At 45.3% G+C, this 24,456-nt stretch overlaps 1 protein-coding gene across 1 annotated transcript in view; it reads right to left on the reverse strand.

The window, feature by feature from the left end:
- clcn2a (chloride channel, voltage-sensitive 2a) overlaps positions 1 to 12,877 on the reverse strand; it is a gene marked incomplete at both ends in the record, with an annotated part of 204,996 nt that extends 192,119 nt beyond the window's left edge. Inside the window, one exon of the mRNA XM_084327681.1 lies at positions 12,827 to 12,877. Coding sequence (XP_084183807.1) covers positions 12,827 to 12,877 — 51 coding nt within the window. The remainder of the gene's footprint in view (positions 1 to 12,826) is intronic.
- Between the last annotated feature and the right edge of the window lie 11,579 nt (positions 12,878 to 24,456).

Raw genomic sequence — 24,456 nt, forward strand, 5'->3', positions numbered from 1 at the left:
ACTACATGTACTGTATTATACTGCTAATTCGCTTCTTTAATATGGTGTAAACTGCTTTGGCAATTCTATTAATTTGTTGACATTGATTCCAATAAAGCAGAATTGAATTGAAGACACGTACACACCTTTATTTTAAAGCCAGCAGACTGCATTTTAAAAGCCAGTTCTGCGTGCACAGTTTCCATTGAGCATGTTCTATTCCAAGTGTACAATGAATTGTAATAGATTGTAGGGTCTCTGTAGTGACCTATGCTGGGAGGGGGGGGCAGGTAATAGGCCCATTCTGAAACGACAGCACCTGAAATCGAACTACGCCTTGCTCTGTGTGGGAGCAGGGAAGGAGAGAATGCTGATGATGAGGAACTAGAGCCCCCTGAAGAGAGACAGGCTTGGTGTGTGTGTGCGTGTGCGTGTGCATGTGTGTGTGTGTGTGTGTGTGTACAAGGGTTTGTGTGAGATAGACAGACAGATAGATAGATAGATAGATAGATAGATAGATAGATAGATAGATAGATAGATAGATAGATAGATAGATAGATAGATAGATAGATAGATAGATAGATAGATAGATAGATAGATAGATAGATAGATAGATAGATAAAGATAGATATACAGTATACAGTAGATAGATGGATGGATGGATGGTTGTCATTTTAGTTTCGATACTATACCAATATTAATTTCGATACTTTTCGATACTTTCTATACTTTTCCTCAAAATCAGGGAAACACTCTCAGATGTCATTATTGTTCTTTATTTTAAAACACAACAATGAACAAGAATAAATTAAATTAAATTAAAAGCAAAGGCATTCAAAATGCTGGAGAAACTCAAAACAGTTGCTGTACAAGGTTTCTGAACCCAGCTTTCTCAACTGTATATATATTGGAGCTTGGTTCATACAGATGAACTCTGCGACTGCCCTGTTGATCCTTTTATCATCTTTGGACTCATTTGTGTACTTAATATGCTGCTCAAAAAAAGCTGGGAGGTTAGGTTGCTTCTGAGTGGGGGGAGTCACTCTGTGAGTCAAATGCAGCAGACTTCTGTAGTTAAAAAAATTCAAGGGGTAGAAAAGGTATGGTTGTATTATTATACATTTGTCATAGCAGAGGGCCTAATTAGTTTGAGATACCATAAGTTTTGACGAGTGAGACTGATTATAGCCTTATCATAATTCTAGAGCTAGGTTATGTCATATTGTAGGCTGTTTAACAAAAATAAAATAGATTTCCGTTGTCTTTATACAGTATGTATGAACCATTAATGGGCAATTGTCAAATGTCTCTGTATAAATCACGTTTGTGACTAAGCCATAGAGATGAGATGCACATGTGCATCAATTCATTTCTGTTGTGGGTAGGCAACAAACAGGGGATGCTGTGTTTACTAGCTTTCAGCACGGCAGTTTAGGCTGTGTATAGCTTATTATTAGGCTTTTCAATTTATTTTCTATTCTTGCATTGTGGACATTTTCTAATGCTCGTATAAGGAACTGTAGTCACGAGAGCTAGCATAGCCCATCCAACGAACGTTGGCACCAACGACACGACCACAGCACCGATAGGAGCCACCGCAGCACGTGGGCGGCTACGTGGCGTAGTGGGCAAGGCGCTCACCACGAAATCTGGAGACGCTGGGCTCGCCTGTTCGAGCCCAGCGCTCCACATTTGCTTTCAGTTTAGCTGGTCGTCCGTACTAATACACATTGGCCGTATTAGGGGGTGGGAAACTGATGGGTGGGGATCGGGCGTTGTGGACAGCGATTCCTACAGGTCGGTTGGTGTGCCTGCGCAGTGGAATCAGGAAGTGTCGGGGGCAGCGTGAGCCTCCCACGCGTTACTCCTCACCACTGAGAGATCGAGCTGCGCAGGTGAAAAGATGCGACTGCTGTTACCTCAAGTACCGGAGGGGACTTGTGCTATGTATGACTTAGTCCACATTGCAGCGGCTTGTGGGAGGCAAGAAACAGCGTTCGTGACAGGGGAGGGTTGAATTGGATGATACGAAATTGGGATGGGAGAAAATATAGAAAATGGGAGAAAAAGTGGATAAAAAAAAAAGGAGCCACCGCAGCACGCAACGTCAGCCACCACAACCATCGACAATCGCAGCGAGGATCTCCATCGACCAACGTCAGCCAGCCAGCCCCAACGAGAACCATAGCTCGCTAGCTATACAAGCCAACGCTAGCGGAGTCCACTCCACACAAAATGCGCTAGCCAGCCAACGCCAATCAACAAAGATCCCTACTGCGACTGCCGATGGTTATGATAACTAACGTTATGTGCTACAGTAGCTCCTATCAGTACTGTAGTCATGCCACCGATGCCAGCTCCCGTCTCAACTAGAGTTTGTTGTTCTTCTTTCCAGAAGGTTGCATCCGGTAAACTAGCGCAACGTTTCCACTGACAGCAGCGCTGTGCTCCAATAGGAAGGCATTAGCATGGGGGTGGGGGGGGGGGACACTGTCCAACTGTACAAGCAAAACTGTACATTGGAATATTGACAAAACCATACTTGGTCATTTACTGTACATTGGAGGGGGTTGATGGTGACGTCACAGTGATGGTTTTGGCTGGCTCCCGGTTTACACTGCTGGTTAGATAGCTACGTAAATATAGAGTATCGGCCGATATTCAGTATAAATATGAGATTGGTGAATTCCGATAATGCTTTATTTTCGCCGATCGTGAAAAACGATTGATGACACACGCGTAAAACGTGATCCAATTCTATTCTCTCTCTCGCACACAGCTGTTTATATCGCTATGCAACATCTCCCCTTTAACTCATTGACCGCCATGCTCTTTTCCCATCTTTACTCAATGGCGCCAGCGTCATTGACCATTTTAGCGATGTTTGCGGACCCATCGTGTGTTCTGTATTATAGCTATGGAGACAAATAGTATGGCTTATTTGACAGGCATTGTTCATAGTCCATCACTGACTAACCAGTTCATTTCTACATACTGTAGTTTGTGCGCTATTACACGCTAAACATCGCCCCTTTCCAAAATAATCAAGTATTTTTTCATAGATTGCGAGATATGATGCGTTATATGCAATATGCCCAAATCGTTCGGGTTGCTTGCCTGAAACCCCAAATACTTCCAAATCAAAGGTATATACCATATACATGTGTCTTCACAAAATCTTCAATGGGGGGGGGAAACCCGGAAACTGCGATCATTACCAAAAGCGTGTTTTAGGTCCGGTAAAATACGACACTGTGATCGGTACAAAAACATGTTTTAGGTTCGGTAAAATAGACATAGAATAGACCTTACCTTAGCCAGAAGGTACTCCAAAAAGAATAATCCCAGTGATCCCATCGCGATCGTGATTATTTGTGTATATGTCTATACTCGTGTATACGGGAAACGATAGGTTTGAGGCGATAAAATCTCTGAGCGATTGCTCTGCAAGAACTCCTCCCCCTCAGAGGGAATCAGGACAGACACTCCCCACACTCCGAGCCTTCTCACACTAAACTAACCCAGTTCAAAAGGTAGGCGATACTGCCACATGGTGAGATTCGATCGTCATTGCAATTCCAACGTAGGCAGCTGTGCCAGGGAGCTCTGGCTGAGTGTTTAGAACGGGGATCAAAGGGAAAATATCAAAGGATCAAAACCCGACAGTTGGCGACGAAACCCGACTTTTCTCGGGTTTGGCGCAGAAAGTGTTAAGCAACACGATATAAAACATATTCACATCAATCTGTTCCTCTGGCACTATAGCCAGGACCATCTGAAAACCAATTAAATTATATATTATATATTAAATTATATATATATTATATATATAAGTGTCTTTGTCAACCACAGGATCCAATTTAAGATCACAACAATGTGCGGTTTCAACTGCACAAGCCTGCCACAGCCCTGTTCACTTGCCTGGTAAACACCTTGAGTAGTGTACGAGACATCTGTCAATCAATCTTCCCTGAGGCAGAAATACGCCCAGCTGAAGTAAGGTGTTTATAATGAATAGTACTGTGCTGCTTGATACTATCAGAGTATCAAGACACAAGGGCACTGTGGGATATTTGTGGATATCCTGATGAAGAATGTTCTCCCGAGGTTTGGATAATAACAAGGTTTATTAACCAAACAGATAGAATACATAGAGAGAATGGCTGAGGGCTTCCCCCAGGTGATCAGCTGAAATGACCCAGGTAAGAAGACCTGGATTGTGGTTGGGAGGAGCCCTATATAGTTAAACAAGGGGGGGGTGTGGTCCCATTTGATAGGTCAAATGGGGGGGGGATACAGGTTTGGGGAGAGGGGAGGGGAATGTCTTATTCCACAGAGAGGGGGGGGGGCACAGGTAGGGGATACAGGGGAGGGGAATATATTTATTCCACAGAGAGGGGGGGGGCACAGGTAGGGGATACAGGGGAGGGGAATATATTTACATGAGAACATTATATTATACCACAATTATACCACAATACTCACTTTTCTCTATTATAATGTGGGTGAGATTAATGTATAATATACCAGGGTTGTTTGGAACAGGTAAAAGTGAATAGGTATGGTAAAAGAATGGGACCGATGTAATCCATCGGTTATTAGATAATGAATAAAATAGAAAACAATTAAAATAATGAAAATTTTGGCCAATGTGATCTGTTGGTTGGCATAACAGTTTAAAATAGAATTATTTACATACATGATTCATGACATGATCGACTGGACTGCGGTCTGTGTTATTTTGATATCAGAGATGTGGGAATAGATATCACCCTTTTCTTTTATTAATCGCTCAAAATACCTATATCAATGAGTGGTCCTCAACTCTGATATCAAACAATAATTAACATAATCATTAGAGGCTATAGCTGTGCACATATCTTGGCATACCTTCAGTCGTTCATGTCGTGACTCAGGGGAGCTAATGTCATGGTTGTACATACAGGCATAGTAATAAACCAATTAAATACATGCACTGTCTCTGTGTGGTCAGAGTGCACAGGGTGAAAACACAAAATCGTGTGCATAATTATTAGGAATAGGATTTACACATAAGCATTAACTTAGTGGCTAATGTGTACAAAAACATTTAAAACCGTTAATCTAGTGGTTTGTATAAAAAACTGATATAAAAGGTGATTATGATAATCGTTATGCATTGTTCTAGTATTTTGCTGTGGTGTATACTATCAATGGTCAAAACAAACTTGGTGTCTTGGAATAAACCAACTGGTTCTGTCTTGTTAACAATACAATTGTGATCATTCCTTATTGTTATTATAAATTGGTTATTGCAATCTTATTGGTTGTATTTCATCATATTCCTAGTCAATAATTTTCCGGATACATATGAACTCTGTGAAACATTTCCTGCTTGTGAAGGCATGAATCCAACAGATGTTGCTTCGCTGTTGACCATCTGTTCTCTGTCTGTCGTGTGGCAGGGCCAAACAGTAACACATACAATTTTAATAAATACATAACATTGTGGACAATGTGTGTTCAGAAGTCTCTTGGTCCACAGGTTGACGATGATGTCTCTTCTTGACGATGCAGTCGGGAACATTCACTGGTCGCCGTTCATTTCCTGTCAAGGGTCACCTGTAGCAGTGGGGCGGTCAACTATAGTGGCCTTGCAGACTCTTTTCCTGGAGCCTGTGTTGTTCTCCTCTACCATCACATATCTGCCACTGTGCTCACGCTTGGCCTTCATCAGGCCTAGAGACATGGCTGTAGGGTGGTCTTGCACGTGCTGTGTGGTGGTTGGTCCCCCCGCTCTACTTCATCGTGGTACCAGAGGGGTGAGGCCGCATGTCGTCCTTCCTGTCTATATTCCCTTTCCTTGGGGACGTCTGTGTTGTGTGGGCTGGGTTGGATGGCGCTCTCCCACGGTTGCTGTCGTCGTCCTGGTTGTGTCTGCAGCTCCTTGGCGGTGTCCTTCGTGGTCTTCTGCTCCACTTCCTTGGGGATGGCGTTCCTGGGTGGTCCTATGCTGTCGTGGGTCGCTCAGGTCGCTGGGTTGTGTTCCTCTCTGCCTGGTCCTGCCGTCGTTCGTGGTTCAGGTCACGCGTCGTCTCACTCCTTCTCACTTGTCGTGTCCTCTCACCAATATGATCTGAGGATGATAAAATTGCCTTAGAAAACCTCCTCATATAAATGATTCAACGCCTTTCTGCTAAAGAGGAAAATCATTTTGGGATTAATTCAATTCATTGTAAATAAAATCACTTAATTGAAAATAGGAAATGCAAGCCGATTGCATTAGCAGTGATTCCTTATGTCAAGAAGGTCACATTCACTACAATCTTATCAGATCTTGTATCTAACTAGATCTTACAGCATTAGGCTTTAAATAAAATTGTAAATGAATGGCCAAAGTCTTGAATCAGATAAAATAGCTCTTTGTCTTCATAGTCTGTGATGTTAAATTGAAGTTGACCTTACCTCAGGCCGCGTATGATGGTGTGCTTCTTCAAGATACTTACCTCGCCATGACTTCTCGGTTGTTCTTCACGTCTCAGTGTGGCTCGTCATAATTTAGCATGGGGAAAACATAAATTCTAGGCAGCCAGTTAATTTTTGCATGAAATACATCCATTCATTTTCTCGTCTACTCTTAAGTAGCATTAATTTAATTACCTCTAATATACCTTGTGCATTTTGATAATCATTGTGTAAATGATTATCTTGCTTTCAACTGATACAAATAATCTAACCCTAGCTAACCTTACTGTCATGCATTTGTCCTAATAAACTAACCTACACTGTAGCACTCAACACTTTGATGACCATTGTTACTCAGCTGATAGAGTTGTGCTCTTCCTGATGTCTTGTCGCGCAGAATCTGTGAGTCGCTTTGGATAAAAGTGTCAGCTAAATGATCAATGTATGTGTATACCTTGTACATTTAGATAATTGTGCTCCAATTTTGGTGGTTGATATTTTGCAGTCATGGAAATTTATTAGTTTGTTAAAAGAATAGTCATGCATGTTATTGGTTATAAGCAGAGAATAGAAGGAGGAGATTTCAAGTGAAGTTGTTTTCATCATTAATCTTTCATCTCGGGCACTTCTACTTTGTCTGGTTTCATTCAGAAATTATATCTCTAATTCGTGTGCCTTCTTGAAAATAGATGATGAAAACACTGGTTAGTTATTTTGTTAGTATGGGAATTAGGTAGACTTTCATGACTGCAAATTCATCATTTGTCTCTGATTCATGTTGAATAAGTGGTTCTCTGTTGTTATCCATTGTTAGGTGAGTCCACCAAGCCTGTGGTCAGAGTGCAGGCATTTGCATTGCTTTGTCTCCCTCACGCCATACCCTGTGGGTTTCAAGTGCCCACTCTGAATAGCGTTTGTTATCGTTGGCGTTCCTGTAAAAGAAATTTACATGTGGGTGTTTGGATGCAGATTTGTTTTAAAATGGTCAATCGATTGTCTCTCAACTCCACACCATCTTCGGTTGAGTCTTGTGGTAACAAAGAGAAAATCTGCATCTAAAGCGATACTTCCTACTATACTAAGTATAGTGGAGATACTAAGTTGCGTCTGGTCAGAGTCCTCTCTGGCTATTTGCATTGTCTTTCAACTCCACATCGTCCTCAGCTGGTTTGAGTGAGTGTTTAAACACTGCTTTGTAATTCAATTTAGAGTTAACTCAGTCTGCCTCTCCTGTAAACACAAAAAACATGTTAATTTCCCACTCCTCTAAGACCATCTGAGTGGGTTCTCCTTGATTGTCTGTGAGCTTAACAAAAAACATCAGCTAGTTCTCATCCATCCCATCCTAGGATGTAATGATATAGTGTTATCATTTATCAATCATATCGCTTATTTTGTACACAAGCACCATAAGAATGTGGAACCACACATTTTGAATCATGTTTAAAAATGTCTTACAATGGAAAGGGCTAGTTATCTTTCATTGGTTCTTTAGATAAACACATTAACTCAAGTGAATATAACCTGCTTGTTAACCTAAACATCTTACTTTTAAACATAATCTATGTTGTTTGTGCCCAAGTTTTCAACATTAAAAGCTTATAACGTCTAATCTAACGTTGTTTATGTGGACTACAATTCCTGTACTGCCATATACCGGAAACCGGAAGTGTTTGTTTATCTCCCCGTATTGGTCAGTATGACCGGTACGCCCACAGATGCATTATAATTCTGAAACAGACATTGCAATTAGCTTTATGTGACTTATAACGTGTACAGTAATGAAAACCAATCACTCAAGCGATATGGGATAGCTATAATTCACTGCGAATGAGAAGATAGTTATGTCATGCAGCTACATTAGGATTTCATACTTACCGGAAAAAGCTGCCGTGTTCACGTTGGATCCTCACAGTTCAGTTCAGTTATTGAATGACCATATTATATTACCCCCTTGTAGCGTGTATTTACACATACAATTAACTCTTTCAGTGCCACTCACGAGATTTCTCGTGTTTTTTTATAGGTGGTTGCTAGCCACTCACGAGATTTCTCGGATTTTTTTTTTTTTTTTGCGATCTGAAAAATTATTGCATCACCCGAGCCTACCCGAGTATAGCCGAGGGGCGCCGACGATCACTGTGGAAAAAAGCGCCCCCTGTCGTCTCCCAGATGACATAAGTGATTTTGGAATGGACTCAATGAAAATGAATGGGGAAAAAAATCCGGTACTCCACATTTTCCAGTTCACTGATCCAGCCGGGGTTACCACAGTTCATTCTGGAGCCTCAGATCCCCGCGGATCATAGAGATCTACTGTGTCGCGTTGGATCCATACACTTATCGATTTTTTCGAATGGTGATCAGGAATTGGAATATACCAGTTGGATACCATCTGATGTCAGGTAAGGACTCTGTGTTATCAGTGGTAGGATAATCGGAGTAAGTTTGATGAAGTTATAAGCTGTTTTGTGAAATGTCTTCTTTCGGTTTCACTGTAAAAGTCCGAGAGGAAATCAACGGGGCGATTATCAGTGCGCGGCCGTAATGTGCGTGCGTGCACGTATAATATTGATCGTCTAGCGTTTATTTGAAAACGATTCATAAAAAGGCCGACGAATATCAACGTTCACTAAAAGACGATTTTCATAGAATGCTCCAGAATGAGCTGTTTTTTATATCAAAACAGGGGCTTTTCTAACTGCTCTGAAATGGAAACGACGCGATAAAAAAACAATCTGTCTTCACAGCACTGACTGGAAAATAGTCTTTGATAATGCGATGGGCAGATTAGACACATAGCCATAATTTAAAACATAGATTAGGCGATATTAACGTTAACATTGGCGCCGATGGTGGCATTCAAGCGGTAAAACGGAAAACCAGGCGTGGCACTGAAAGAGTTAACATATACTATACGTGGATTTCATATACCCTCGCCCTCGGGCATATTAAACTTTACGTTCGCCTATGGATAGGCTCACAACAAAACCATAACTCCACGGCGCGCATAGCGTGACGTCATCGCTCCAAGCGACGTTTGTGCGTTCCCATTCGCCTCGGAAATAACGCTTTGCAATCCTGCAGTACTAGTTCCGCGAGCTCTCAATAGCCTGGAATTTACCTAAACCAGCGTTTTGTTACCGAATGAACACGCCTGTGCATATGTGAAAACGTAAACAAACTGAAACGATAAAATATAATTTCCAACCGGACGTTACATGTCGCGCGAGTTGTATCCCAATGTTATTCCCATAATACAAATAGAAACGATAAAACTATACTTCTCAAATGGTCGTTCCCGTGGGCCGGTTTTGTTGGTTCCGGAAATTACTATCCTAGTTTGTTGCGTGAATTGCATCTCAATGTTATTCTCTGTATAACGGTACTCGTCTCTCAATACTCGGCGCGATATCAGTCGGCATACTGTGCGCATACAAACGAGACTTTAAACAGACAAACAAACATTAATACATATAAGTTAACGTGTGTGTATATCTGACTGTATTGGATCGCTGTTCGTTTAGTCGACCAGCAATCTGCTGCGACAAGGCATTTATCCCTTGTCCCTATACATCGTTATTAAAGTCATAACGACCGAACCTGACTTCGAAATTTACCAGCGATATAATGTGAATATACCGTTTAATCATACTCTCGGTCTCTTCAACTCGCGACTAATGTCCCGTTTAGTGTAGTATGGCGTACTACACCGGGACATCGCGTAATCAGCTTCCCGCTTATCTGTATGATCAATTGGTTAATTTAATCCGAATACATCGTTTTCAGGAATGGAAGAGATTGTGGGCTTAGTTTGAGGTTGAAACAATGAATATTATGACGCTACTCTGGTAATTTCTAATTATGATTCCATCAGCTTCTCGGTCCTAACTTCCCGCCTCTTTGCAAAGGAATCACAGAACGTTTTTAACAGAGTAGCGTTTTCAAGGATATCACATCTAATAAGCCCACGTTTCTTGCCTTGTTGCCTATATTTTAGTCTGCATCAGCTAGACTTGGGTTAGCAATCCAACAACCTGTATTGTGCCCTAACTTTCGGTTTGGCAACAGCTCAAATCCGGGAATAGCACTGACAACCCATCCTCTCAGAACATCTGTGCTGATAAGGACCCAGGTACACGCGTTTCCCTGGTACGATTCTCAATACAGATCAGATATATTAATGCACATTATTCTTCTCAGCCATGATCTCAATATTTGACAACATTCTGTAATATTCACCTGGCACAGAGAAAAGCGGGAAGGTTTTAATTCCTTGCCATACATTTTTGGTCGACCATCTATTATACTCACTTTTCTCTGTATAGCTGAAACAATACAGCACGCCGGTAGGACGCAAGAGTCCGTCACAAGTTCGTAGACGCCAATTGTGGGATATTTGTGGATATCCTGATGAAGAATGTTCTCAGTCAACCGAGGTTTGGATAATAACAAGGTTTATTAACCAAACAGATAGAATACATAGAGAGAATGGCTGAGGGCTTCCCCCAGGTGATCAGCTGAAATGACCCAGGTAAGAAGACCTGGATTGTGGTCGGGAGGAGCCCTATATAGTTAAACAAGGGGGGGGGGTGGTCCCATTTGATAGGTCAAATGGGGGGGGGGATACAGGTTTGGGGAGAGGGGAGGGGAATGTCTTATTCCACAGAGAGGGGGGGGGGGCACAGGTAGGGGATACAGGGGAGGGGAATATATTTATTCCACAGAGAGGGGGGGGGGGCACAGGTAGGGGATACAGGGGAGGGGAATATATTTACATGAGAACATTATATTATACCACAATTATACCACAGCACACACACAGGCATGAGAGACTGAGAACGCACACAGACATGCATGTGGCCTGGTATCTCTTTGTGGATAACGGACAAATAAGCCATTGATCTAAGCTGTGGTCAGAGGAGGAGAGACGGAGGCCAACAACATGCTCAGGACGCCATTTTACATTACTATTGATCTGCCTCGATCTATTGATTGAGACACAGAATACATCCATCTTCACACTGATAAGAACAGAAAATACACACACATATGAATACGCACACATGCACGCACAGCTGGGCACTGACAGATGGACATAGGAGACAGGCAGATAGATCACACACACATGCATGTACTGGTGCGCATGCACGCACACACACACACACACACACACACACACACATGCACACATGCAACTTGGCAGTGTGTTGCACTTGACACCTTTCAAGCATATAAAGCTTGAGTCCCGACTCCCGACTTTCTCCCACAGGTGCACAGCAGACACAAGAGACTGCATGCACACATACACACATATTATGTGTCATTCACACTGCAGCGCACACACACACATATCAGAATGTTTTTTTCATCCATCTACCTATCTATCTATATATAGATTTACTGTATGTCTGTCTCTTTCTTTCTCTCTCTCTCTGATTATAGTATAATATAATGTCTGTGACAACTGCTCCAGGGTTTCACTGTCAACCCTACTGTGACGTGAGTGGTGAGAAACTGGTGCATGAGTCAATTAATATTCAGAAACACTTTTAGTCCATGAGTAGAGAGAGGAGAGAGGGAGAGAGAGAGGGAGAGAGAGAGAGAGAGAGGGGGGGAGAGGGGGATAGAGAGAGAAGGGGGGGGATGGAGGGAGGGAGAGAGAGGGAGAAAGAGGGGAAGAGGAGGGGAGATATAGGGGAGGGAGGGAGGGAGGGAGAGAATGGAGGAATAAAAGAGGGGCACGAGATGGACAAAATATGCAAGAGGGGGAGATAGCATCATTCTATCGGTTATACATTGTAGGACATGAGAAGAATTCTGATTCCAGTAGATTCAAGTGGAACAAATGCATCTATTCGATTAGTTAAAATCGATGATTGGGAGGAGTATTGATGAGTGCGGGGTAGAGAGGACCGAACGGTCTGTGGGAGATGCGCCACCTGTGGACCAATGGTAATGAATGGAGAGGATATAAATATTTCATGCGGCCGCTATACTCAACTGAATGGCACGTTGAGCCACGACCCAACGCATTATCAACCTGCAGTTCACGAGAGCTCCCCAGCCTATTAATAGCCTACCATTTTGAATTATATTCTATAGAATACCAAGGAACACAGAGGGAAAGAGAGAGAGAGGGAGAGAGAGAGACTTAGCTCTGGAATGAAAAATGTTTCTCAATCGACTGCTATTTTATATTCATGCACCTCTGCTATACAGCAGAGACACACATCCAGCAGGTGTAGCCCATGATGTATTTGCGTTAACAAGCGCTTCCCTATGACTTTATTAGCCAGACACACTTTTAAACCCTCTCCGTGGCCACTTACACTATAACGTTAGGCATGACGGCTACTGACGGCGGGACTGAATACGGTCTTTGGGCTCATTCGAAACTCACCAAAGTTTGCTGATATTGGAGCGTTCGGTTTTCGGCCTTGTCCTTCGCCATTGCCGCAATGTCCTCAACTCCTCATCAACTCAAGACGCACGTAATTGACACTAAAGCCCGGGATTAATTAGTTTGGAGACAGCCACAGCGTTAGCAGTGTAACAGGTTTTTTGTTTTGAACGTAACCCTCCTGCAGAGAAGCACCAGTACGATCTGTGACTGACTGTGTGCCAGATGAGGAGCTAGGTGCCTCAGTGCGGTTGGTTCCTGCAACACGCCGCCTCCTCCTCCTCCACACACGCACTTCGGTACCCAGTCGGCCCCTATGGAGGTCGAGGAGTTGATGCTATTCGGCGTTTTGTATCGCTACAGTAGCGGGGGCGTGCATGAGCAGGTGTGAACTGAATTCCAGACATGATCGTTGTAACATTAATCCGTTTTTCTTATGATGTCTCAGACTACCTCGCCCCGACGAGTCATTATCAGATTGAATTAGATTAGATTCAAATGTATTGTCATTATACATTATACAGCACAAGTACAGCACAACGACAATACATTCCAACCAGAGTGCAAATGTAGCAGTAAAGTGCAACAGCAATATACAATGTACCGGTGATTAAACTGGGTACAAAATATACAAGTTATACTATACTGAGTGTAGTACTAATCAGATGTAAGGCAATTATGTGCAGGTAAGTACAGTCATTAGCCTTATATAAGGTATGTGTAGTTCACTCCTCTTGTCTCAAGTGTGATACCTTCCTGCTTCAGTTTCTGTAAAATTTGTTTAATATTCTGATATTCGCGGCTATTACAGTCACTTCGTCTCTAAGCATACATTTATCCCAGTTTTTTCGGATATGTATATGTTGGATCAGATGCCTACTTTAGACTGACGTTTCACACTTTTGATTAACTCAAAAAAGCAGTTAATGTCGATCCATCACATCTCCATTTTTAAGAGACTTTTTTCCACTGTATGCTAAAAACATTTGATCTCTGTATGCATACAGCTATGTGTGTGCTGTGTGTGTGTGTGTGTCCTTGTTTTCCTAAATGTTATGTCCTTGGGACATTGGTCAGACCTTACAAGGACAAGGGGTTAGACTATTTTCAATGTTTTTTCATTTAATTTCAAACCTTTATTTAAACTCGAAAGGCAACTGAGGTTTCCCTCATTTAAAGTCACGTCGAGTGTACATACAGAGTTAAGCAAAAAAGGCATATCAAATCACACAGAATATAAAATCATAACAATAAGACAAGTAAGGATAACAATAAATTAAAACATGTACAACTTGATTGACAAAAGTTGGAGATCAAGGTTTTAAACAAACATTTTAAAGATGTCAGGATCCGCTCTCCCAGCCTGGTTGGATTCCTCCCGTTTGCCCAGGCTGGCCACACGGTCCCTCCGCCTCAGAAGGCCTGCCCTGCAGCTCCCTCTAGCGGACTCAATACGTTACTCCCTCTGTTAATCGGTTTTCATATGTTTAATCTCCTGATGTCCTTAATGTTTACCTCAATGTTCAATGTGTTTAATGTATTCCTGTGTGTGTTGCCCACTCTGTTTCCCGGTCTGGTTTAGTGTTGTATTTGTATGTATCATTGTTGTTCCTTACTGTCATGTTATATATTGTCGTCATTGTTTGTCTGTCCAGGTGTGTCTTGTTAGTAATTAGTCTCCCTTAGTCTCTGTTCCTGTCACTCCCCTGTCGGTCCGTAAATCTTTCTTGTCACATCCGTTGTTATCCTTATCTGCCAGCTTATGCTGTGGTACTTATTATTTTGTTGTTGTAGTAAAAAGCCTTGTGAAGAACAAGTAAAGCCTTTTTCCAACTACACCCCATTGTGTCCTGCCTGTCTCTCTCTCTCTCGTTCCTGTTATTGCTATTGGGTCCACACCACCAACAACGAATCCTTACAAAATAAATAAATAAAAATAAAGTTATTATCATTAGTAATGAATCTGAGGGCAGAGTGATATACAGAGTCCAAGGGTTTAAGGGTTGAGGCCGCAGCATGTCTATAAATTACATCACCATAGTCCAGGACTGATAAGAAAACTGCTTCGACAACTCTCTTCTTACTAATCAAAGGAAAGCTGGTTCTGTTTCTGTACACAAAGCCAATTTTATGTCGCAACTTGGAGACAAGGTTGTCCACATGGAATTTAAATGTACATTTCTCATCCAGCCACACACAAATATATTTATATTCAGGTTATGGTTAGGTAGTGTAGTCATTACGGGTAAGGTTAGGGTAGGGGGTTATGGAGTGAATGTAATTCAAAGGAATGTCCCTACAAGGCATGGAAACATGTGGCTGTGTGTGTCTGTGCACATCTCAGGAGAGCAGTCGTGGTCTATGGTGTTCCTTTAGAGAACGGTACCTTTTAAAGCTCACACTAGAAAGCTATTTGCACTTCACAGGCATCTGTCGCATGAGATGATGCACACATACTCTTATTATCACACTGTCAGCTTCTCTGTTCACGTGTCATCTCTCACACTGTCACTCAAGATGTGTGGAGAATTTACTTTTATCGACATATTCGTATCGTAAGATTGCACTGAGAAATAAGTGCTTCTTTATATGCCTGTATTTCTTGGACAGGTGCGTCAGATGGCAAGGTGCCACAGGAGAAAAGAGTGTCCTTCATCCTGAATATACCTGATGAAGGTCTTGGATGAAAACTACTCTTGATGTGATACTTCTTTAATCAATATCTGAAATCAAATCAAATAAATAAAAAACTACTAACGTCCGTACTGTCTTTTACTGTTATGCACTTTTCTACTACCTTGCCTAATACTACCTACAGTACTATGCTACAGTAGTATGTCTATACTATGCACTCAAGACTGTAGCACTCAAGTTCAACACTGTTTGACAAACAATGTTACTTACCCTTAGCTTAGTTGTACCCTTCCTGCTGACTTGTTGTACAGAACTTATAAGTCGCTTTGGATAAAAGCGTCAGATAAATGACTAAATGTAAATGTAAGCGGGTGTAGTGAGAGGGTGCACCCCCCTCAACATCTACGTTCTACAATCACAGTCAAACAGTATCTTCCAGGAATAGCACCACAGCACTGAAAATACGTGAAATGGTGTCAGGTGAGATGCAGTGGTCAAACTCCACCCAATTTTCTTGATTCTCCAATCAAGCCCAAAAAAAGGAAAAGAAAAGAGGGCAGAGTTTAAGATGGAGTCACTGGCTGTACATGAGGGATGTAAGTCTGGACCATGAATAAGGTTGGTACTCAAAAAAGGATGCTTACATCACTTATAATAAGATGACATCAACATTGTTTGACACTGATGATGACCTAGGGACTGAAGCATTTGTAATTGCCCCTGAATTTCCCCATGTTTGTTGATATGCATCAATGATTTACCTGATGTAAACAAGACAAACGTCTTTCTCTGGTCTGCATCCCCTTAACAATCCTCCACAAGCACAAGGAATGAACCCCACGTTTTCTTGAACATGGATGAAGAACCTCAGAGTACATCTTATCTTTTCTAATTTGATAAAGTATAGTATGTCTCTAATCCAGTGAAGGTGAGAGGGGGGAGCAGCGGAATTCCATTTAAACAGAATCAGCCACCTGGCCAGTAGAGTGGTAAATGCCACAATGTGTGCTTTGTGCTTTGAAAGTGATAAAATAGGTGGAGAGTATCCAAAAAGCGATGTCAATACATTTGGTTCAAGATTTGTCTCAATACGGGCGGCTGGGTGGCGCAGCGGACATTGCGCTTGTCACCAACGCAAGAGACACCGGGTTCAAATCCGGCTGTCGGCATTGCCTCCGGCTTGTGCCGGCCGTCATACTGGCTCAATTGGCAGAGTCAGCGGGTGGAAGTCGATGGGTGGTAATCTGGACGTTGTGGACAGCGACTCCTACAGGTCGGTTGGGGGACGCCTGCACAGCAGAGACAGGAAGTAGCGGGGGTAGTGTGAGCCTCCCACACGTTACACCTCGCCAATGAGAGTCCGCGCTGGCAGGTGAAAAGATGTGACAGGCTGTGGGGGGCATATGCAAGCAACGTTCAAGACAGGGGAGGGGAGAATTGGAAACAGCTAAATTGGGATGGGAGAAAATTTGAAGTGGATAAAAAAAAAAGATTTGTCTCAATACTTCCCTAGATGGTCTCAAAAATATTTGTCCAATATCTGTGCAAGGAGGAGCATGACCAAAACATGTGAATATATGTGGCTGGGGCCGAGTGACATCTATCACATATAGCAGGGGTGTCAAACTCATCAAACTCATCACAGAGGGCCACATCAGCATTATGGTTGCCCTCAAAGGGCCAAAGACCGTATAAATGTTAATGTAATGTAAAATAAATGTAGCTACTCATTTACATATTGTTAAACATGTTGTTTCTGTATTTATTACTTATTCAAGTTATACATATTGCACACGCATTTGCATAGATGTAAAAATATATGTTAGCTTATGTTATTTTAACAAATTATTTCAGTTTATCAGAACCCCATATTACTCCATTAATTAAGAAGATCATCAAAAACAAGCTATGACATTAAGTTTGTTCAAAACCTTTTTGTCACAGTCAAGAGGGGCAGAACTAACAACTGAGCTGCAAAGAACACGTGGGACAGATGTAGCAGATGTTACAAAAACAAATGGCTGCACACAACCTTGCAGAGGCCTGAGGGATTTGGGGTGCTTTTTCAATGTATGTGATGTATAGATTGGGGGAAGATGGTAGCATCTAACGGTGCCAGGTCAGAGAGGGCAGAAATGTGTTTGGCTTAGCAGAGGTTGGTTCAGAGCGAGTGAGCACCACACTGCCAGCGAGGGTGTTTGTTGACATTCCTTGTAAGGACATCTGAGATAAGAGCGAGTGTACTGTAGGCCCAGAGCGAGGGAGAGGGGTGACCTCTTTAATGCAACAGTGAATGAAACGTTTAATGGTGTGAAAGGTTATTAACGCAGTTGTCATGACAACGCAGCACATGACAACCAGAAAGGGGTGGGCCGTCGTTGTGACGACGAAGATCTATAAGTCGAACGGTGTTTCCGGGTGTAAGGCAGACTAGAATCTGACCAAGAGCGAGTAGGACTGAGATCACACAGAAGACACTCTCTCCTCTCATTGAGAGGGGGGGGGGAGGAAGAATGCCACATCAGCATTAGCTTCGGCTACCACAAGGAGGGTCTCGGCTAACGAACAGGCCTGACACTATTGGACTGAATAACAAAAGGACGATAGACGAACACACCGAAAGATCATTAGAATACTCTTCAAGGACGATACAATTTGATAACATCTGATAACAAAAAAGAAACCAGCGCCGACAGGAGAGGAGGAGCGGGTGATAATGCCTGTGGCCTGGGACTCGTGGACGTACTTCTCCATGGACTCCCTCTCCAGGCGAGAAAGATTGAACAGACAACTAGAGGGGAGCGGAGCCCCAGGGAGCAGGTCAATGGCACAGTCGTACAGACGATGGGGCGGCAGGGAGAGGGCATGCCATGATAAACAGGTGGAATAGCGGAGGTCAATGGGTTCATTCTCAACGTGAGAATCGGCGACCACTAGTGGAGAACGAGCAGACTGCAGGCAGGTGGCGTGACAGTGGGCGCTCCAACCAGTGACTGACTCAGTGGGCCAGTTACTGACAGGGTTGTGTAGTTTTAACCAGGGCTGGCCAAGCACTATAGGTGCATGAGGGGAGCGAATGACGTGGAATTGGATAACCTCGTTGTGATTACCCGAAAGTAATAGACGGAGCGGCTGGGTGTGATGAGTAACATGCGCAAGCAGTCTCCCATTCAGGCTGTTGGCATTGAGAGGGATGGTGAGCGCGTCGGTACAAATGCGGAAGCAGAAGACTATGCCGGTGTCTATGAAGTTTTCATCAGCACCCAAATCAACCAGAGCGGACAGGGGGAGTGACTGGTCACCCCAACACAGGGTGGCATCGAATTGCATATTAGGACGGGAACTGGGGGGACATTTTTGGCTCGATCAGGTGCCCAGCATCACAGACGAGCCCCGTCATTTGGGCGAAGGGGGCATGTATCCCGGAAGTGACCGAGCTGACCGCAGTACATACACGCACCAGACCGGAGCCTGAGGTGGCGTTCGACGGGGAAGAGTGCGGGGTGGCACGGAGGGGGTTACGCTCGGGGCCGGAACGAGTGGCGTGCACGGAGGAAGAAGAGCGAGATGATTCGGATAACGGAGAGCGGGTAACGGCGGCATTCACGGAGGCGTGTGTCCATGCTCCTGGCTAGGTTAATTAACTCGTCCAGAGAGTTTGGTGTTTCTTTGGTTGCCAATCCCTCCTTGAGGACGTCATTGAGGCCCTGGCGGAATAAGCCTTTTAACGAGATGTTGTTCCAACCGGAGCCGGCAGCTAGGATACGGAATTTAATGGAGTATTCGCTAACACTGCGGTTTCCCTGACAGATGGCTAGCAGACCAGCTGAACTATCCAGGCCTCCGAGGGGGTGATCGAACACTTTTCGAAACTCGGCGACGAAATCGACAAAAGAAGACAGGTGAGGAGAATCGTGGTGCCCCGTTGCCCATGCCAACGCTTCTTCTTTAAGCAGACCCGACAGGTAAGCAATTTTAGATTTATCAGACTGGTAGGTGGGGCTGCTCTCCAAACATGAGCGAACATTGGAATAAAAAAGAGTGACATTTTGTGACATCTCCGTCATAGCGTTCCGGTGCCGGGACATGAGGCTCTCTGTGTAGAGGCTGGGCTGGGGTTCGCGGTGCAGAGATGTGTACAGCGATCTGACCTAATTGTATGTCCTGCTCAATTGTGCGTTCGGCTGAACGGGCCACTCTCTGTAGTCTGCTACGGTCTTGTGCGGTGCTATTCCCAAACCAGGAGGTGATATTGCCAGTCAGGATGCTCTCTATTGTGCATGAGTAGAAGTTCTTAAGGATCTTCTGACTGACTTGGAACTTCCTTAGGCACCTGAGGAAGTAGAGGCGTTGCCGTGCCTTCTTCACAACACTGTCAATGTGTGTGGTCCATGTCAAGTCCTCGGATATGTGGACTCCGAGGTACTTGAAACTGTTCACTCTCTCAACCGGTGCCCCGTCGATGCTGAGGGGGCTGTAGTCCCTGACCCCCGACCTCCTGAAGTCCACAATCATCTCTTTTGTTTTGCTGACGTTCAGGGAGAGGCTGTTCTCTTGACACCATCCCGCTAGAACCTTGACCTCCTCCAGGTAGACCCTCTCGTCGTTGGCAGAGATCAGGCCCACTACTACTGTGTCATCAGCTAATTTGATGATTGTGTTGTTGTTCCGCTGTGCCACACAGTCATGTGTGTACAGGGAGTAGAGGAGGGGACTCAGAACACAGCCCTGGGGGGCCCCTATGTTGAGCGTGATGGATGAGGAGGTGCAGTTGCCTGCTCTCACCACCTGGGGTCTACCTGTCAGGAAGTCCAAGACCCACTGGCAGAGGTCATAGTTCAAGCCCAGGTCCCTGAGCTTGGCTATGAGTTTGGAGGGGACTATGGTATTGAATGCTGAGCTGTAGTCGATGAACAGCATTCTCACATAGTTCCCCTGCCTCTTGTCCAGGTGTGATGCTGCTGTGTGCAGCACATGGGCTATGGCGTCCTCCGTGGACGCGTTAATGCTACAGTAGCTCCTATCAGTACTGTAGTCATGCCATTGATGCCAACATTCATTGGATGAGCTATGCTAGCTCTCGTGACTACAGTTCCTTATACGAGCATTAGAAAATTTCCACAATGCTATTCGCAAGAATAGAAAATAAATTGAAAAGCCTAATAATAAGCTATACATAGCCTAAACTGCCGTGCTGAAAGCTAGTAAACACAGCATCCCCTGTTGCCTACCCACAACAGAAATGAATTGATGCACATGTGCATCTCTATAGCTTAGTCACAAACGTGATTTATACAGAGACATTTGACAATTGCCCATTTAATGGTTCATACATACTGTATAAAGACAACGGAAATCTATTTTATTTTTGTTAAACAGCGTACAATATGACATAACCTAGTTCTAGATTATTGTAACTGAGGGGTACAATTCCCTGACTGTATTGAATAAGTATGGTATCATTAAACCACTACTGCGTTATGTACATTACTACTGGCCATACAGTACACAGGTATATGTGATGAACACCCACACAATAACACGGCTTAACAAGAAAGTACTGTTTATAATATTTATTAGAAGAGCACCAAGATTATCTTACATTTATTAAGAATTAGAGTTGCGCTTGTAAGGCGAAGAATGTGCATGAATAGGTCAAGAGCGTAAGTCCATGAGCATATTACGATGGGGATAATTAATACCACCTGTAGCATAAGAATTATATAAGGCACACTCGTAGGTCAGCTGGAGATACTAAGGGGTTCCCTCCGGTTGTAAGCCAGCAGGGGGGAGGAATGTTCGGATGCAAAAGTCTGGATCAACGAGGAATCAATAAGCTCCAGCTACGGGAGGCGGTACATATACTCCCCTCGATCGGCAGACAAAAGCAGCAGCTATAATCCAAGTATGCGCGCCAGCATAGATGAAAGCCAGCCAGCCTCTTCCTAGAGACGGGCTCGAGTGATGCTCCTCACGGGTAAATCCCACACAGCAGCGGGGTAGACGGTTCTCTGCTCCAGCAACCACGGTACCAAAATCAATATAATCCAGCCGGAAAAGGCTCTGCATTCACCGGTGTAGATTCTCCTGTGCACGGTACTTCACATTAACTAGGTCGAACTTGACGTTATTTCCCTAAGCTCTGACACTTTTTACTATCCTATTCGCACGCGGTTCTAAGTGCTCTATTTAGAGGCAAGGTTGCTCACTTCACTTGGTCGTTGACTCGTGATGAAGGCTTTACTAGTAAGGAACGAACGGTACGTCGGCACCAGTGATCACTTTGCTTACGCGGCCGGCCGGCCACACGGCTCGGGGTAGTGACTGGTCTATGGTCATGACGACTGTGTCCACTTTTAAGTTGTCCCCGTCCTTGACCCGCTTCTGCCGGGCTGGAAGGGATGGTAGGGGGGTTAGGAGGAAGCGGGCCTGAGACGGCTTTGATCTGTGCTTGGCTGTGCCTCCACCTCCTCCGTCTGTTCCTCTTGGTTGGTCTGTACCCCGTCTGAGGAGGGGCCGGTTCCGGCCGCCCCATCAAGGAGTCGCTTGGGGTGCTGGGTTCGAGGTCAGCTACGTCTGGAGCGCAGCTGAGGGGGGTGGAGTTCCGAACTCCCTCTTGTGCCCACGGTTCTCTCACAGGCCTCTCGCTTAATGTCAATAGCCTCTCAACGGGCTGTACGGGAGAGTGGCCTGTGTCGCTCACCTTTGTGTGCAGGCAGCGTGTAGACGCGGGTTGACTGTCAAGTCCGTAGAGGGGGCCCTGGAGCGTCCACCCCAGTCGGGTCTGAACCGCGACTGGGCATCCTTTGGGTCCGATGTGGGCCGCCTCAATTGGGAGAATGAGGTCCGCGTGGTCGGAGCCGATGAGCAGGGTCGGTGTGGCGCCGTCGATAAGCGGTATAGGTAGTTGACGTAGGTGCACATACTTCGCCATCAGCTGTGGGATGGGGTAGGTGTACTGTGACAGGCCTATGTCGTGGCTAGTGAAGACGTTGGTAATACTATACTGCTTCTCGGGCTGGTCCACCGCTGCTATCTTGAAGGAGACATTTTTACCCTTTATGGTCTTCTGGTCTCTTCTGATGGTACGTATGGTCATTGTTCCTTTGGCACCCCGCAGCGCGGAAGCGAGGAGGAGAGTCTTTTCAGACCCATCGTCTAGGACGGCGTAAGTGTCCAGGACCTTGTCCTCGTAGCTCAGGAGCACTCTGACCACTTTGATGAGCACTCGGGGGGTCCCGCTATGCTGGTCTATATGGAGCACTCCTGTTGGTCGGTTGCCTTGGATCTTCTGGAGTGGTGCCGACTCGCGGTCGTCCGAGTGGCACCGTGACTCCCAGTGTCTGCTGTAGCAGTCGGGACACCAGGGGGCGGTCTGGTGGGTCTTCGGTACTGGTGCCACCGCCTCGGCCTGGTACATTACCGTGACGGGCCCACTTTGTTGTCCTGGCGGACGCCTGTTGATGTCATGCAGGACCTCCAAGTGGGCGCCGCCGCACCTGCTGCACTTCTTCTTCAAGCGGCACTCAGCTGCCATATGGCTGCGCGCGCAGCGGAAGCAGCGGCGTGGTCTTTGATCCACTGACTCACCTCGTCCGTGGTCAGCTTCCCGAAAGTGTCGCATTGATACAGCCGATGTTCCCCTTCACAGTACTGGCATTCAATCTTCCACTCCTCTTTCGTCGAGGGGGTGTTGTGGTTCTTGTGCTGCGGTACTGATTCGGCTTGGTGCATAACGGTCACCGACTGGCGGTTATCATTTGATCCCCGAGGTCCTGGTCTTGGGCTTGATCCACTCCACACAAACGTGTCCAGTCGTAGGCTGCTGACCTCCCTGGCGAGGAAATCAGATAAGTCTAGGAGGGATGCCTCTGGGCCGTTGGGGTCACGGTGGTCTCTCTGCCGCCGAAAACGCTCTTGTCGGGCGGGAGGGAGCTTCTCTAATATCCTTTCTACATTAGAGTTAGCGTACAGTTCGTATATCCCTTTTTCCTTTTGGGACCCCAGCATCCCTACCAGGGACTGTACCTTGATAGAGAGGTCATCTAATGCTCTGTTGTCTCTGGCTGGGGGGAGACGGTCGATGTCTCTTATCTCTTGTATCACGTAGTCCCATATGCGTCCATAACGTTGGTCGAGGGCTACTAGAGCCGCAGTGTATGGGGTACTTGAGTTGGAATATGCCAGCGCTATATTATGCGCTCTGGGCACCTTCAGGTGCTTGAGGAGGATAGCATATTTGTACGTCTCGTCGGGGACGTCGGACATCATAGTCTCTAAGCACATCCGTAGCTCCGTGTACTGTGCTCTGTCCTCGCGTGTAAAATCCGGGAACGTCGGTGTGCCAAGGTACGATGCCATGGATGGCTGGCACATCGGTGAGCGTTGGGGGAGAGGCCTCCTGGGCGAGTCTCCCCGTATGTGTCGTCGTGGGCTGGTACTTGGTGGGTACCAGGGGCCGGGTACCCAGGTGCTGTTCCTCGGTGCTGACGGTGCGTCGAACTCACCCGTGAGTTGAGTCGGGGGTTTGTAGCGCAGTGACTCAGGGCTGACGTCTGGGCTGTACTGGGCCTCCTGGTCCAGAGTACGTTGCTGCTGGTCGGGGCTGTACTGGGCCTCCTGGTCCAGAGTACGTTGCTGCTGGTCGGCTTGACATTCCTCCTCTTCCTCTTCCTCTTCCTCTGCTAGGTCCTGGAGTCTTCTGTTCAGTCTCTCGGCGACGTAGGCCGGTTCTTCCCGGTTGCTGGGTCTCGTATGGACCGGCCGGGGAGGGGGTTCGGAGACGTGGACAGGATCCTCCTGCTTGGTCGGGTAGGGGAATGTGCCCTAGACCCTTGTCGTGATGATCTCCGGGAGCTCCGTGCGGAGAGAGGGGGTGTCGCCAGGGCGATCAATTGTTCTACCATCTGCGCCTGCAGCCGGTCGCGCTCTGCTTCGCGCTGGGCATGGGCGGCGTCACGCTGTGCTTCGCGGTGGGCATTGGCGGCGTCACGCTG

The sequence above is a fragment of the Notolepis coatsorum genome, assembly GCF_963971535.1.
Source record: "Notolepis coatsorum genome assembly, chromosome: 13".
Taxonomy (NCBI): Eukaryota; Metazoa; Chordata; class Actinopteri; order Aulopiformes; family Paralepididae; genus Notolepis; species Notolepis coatsorum.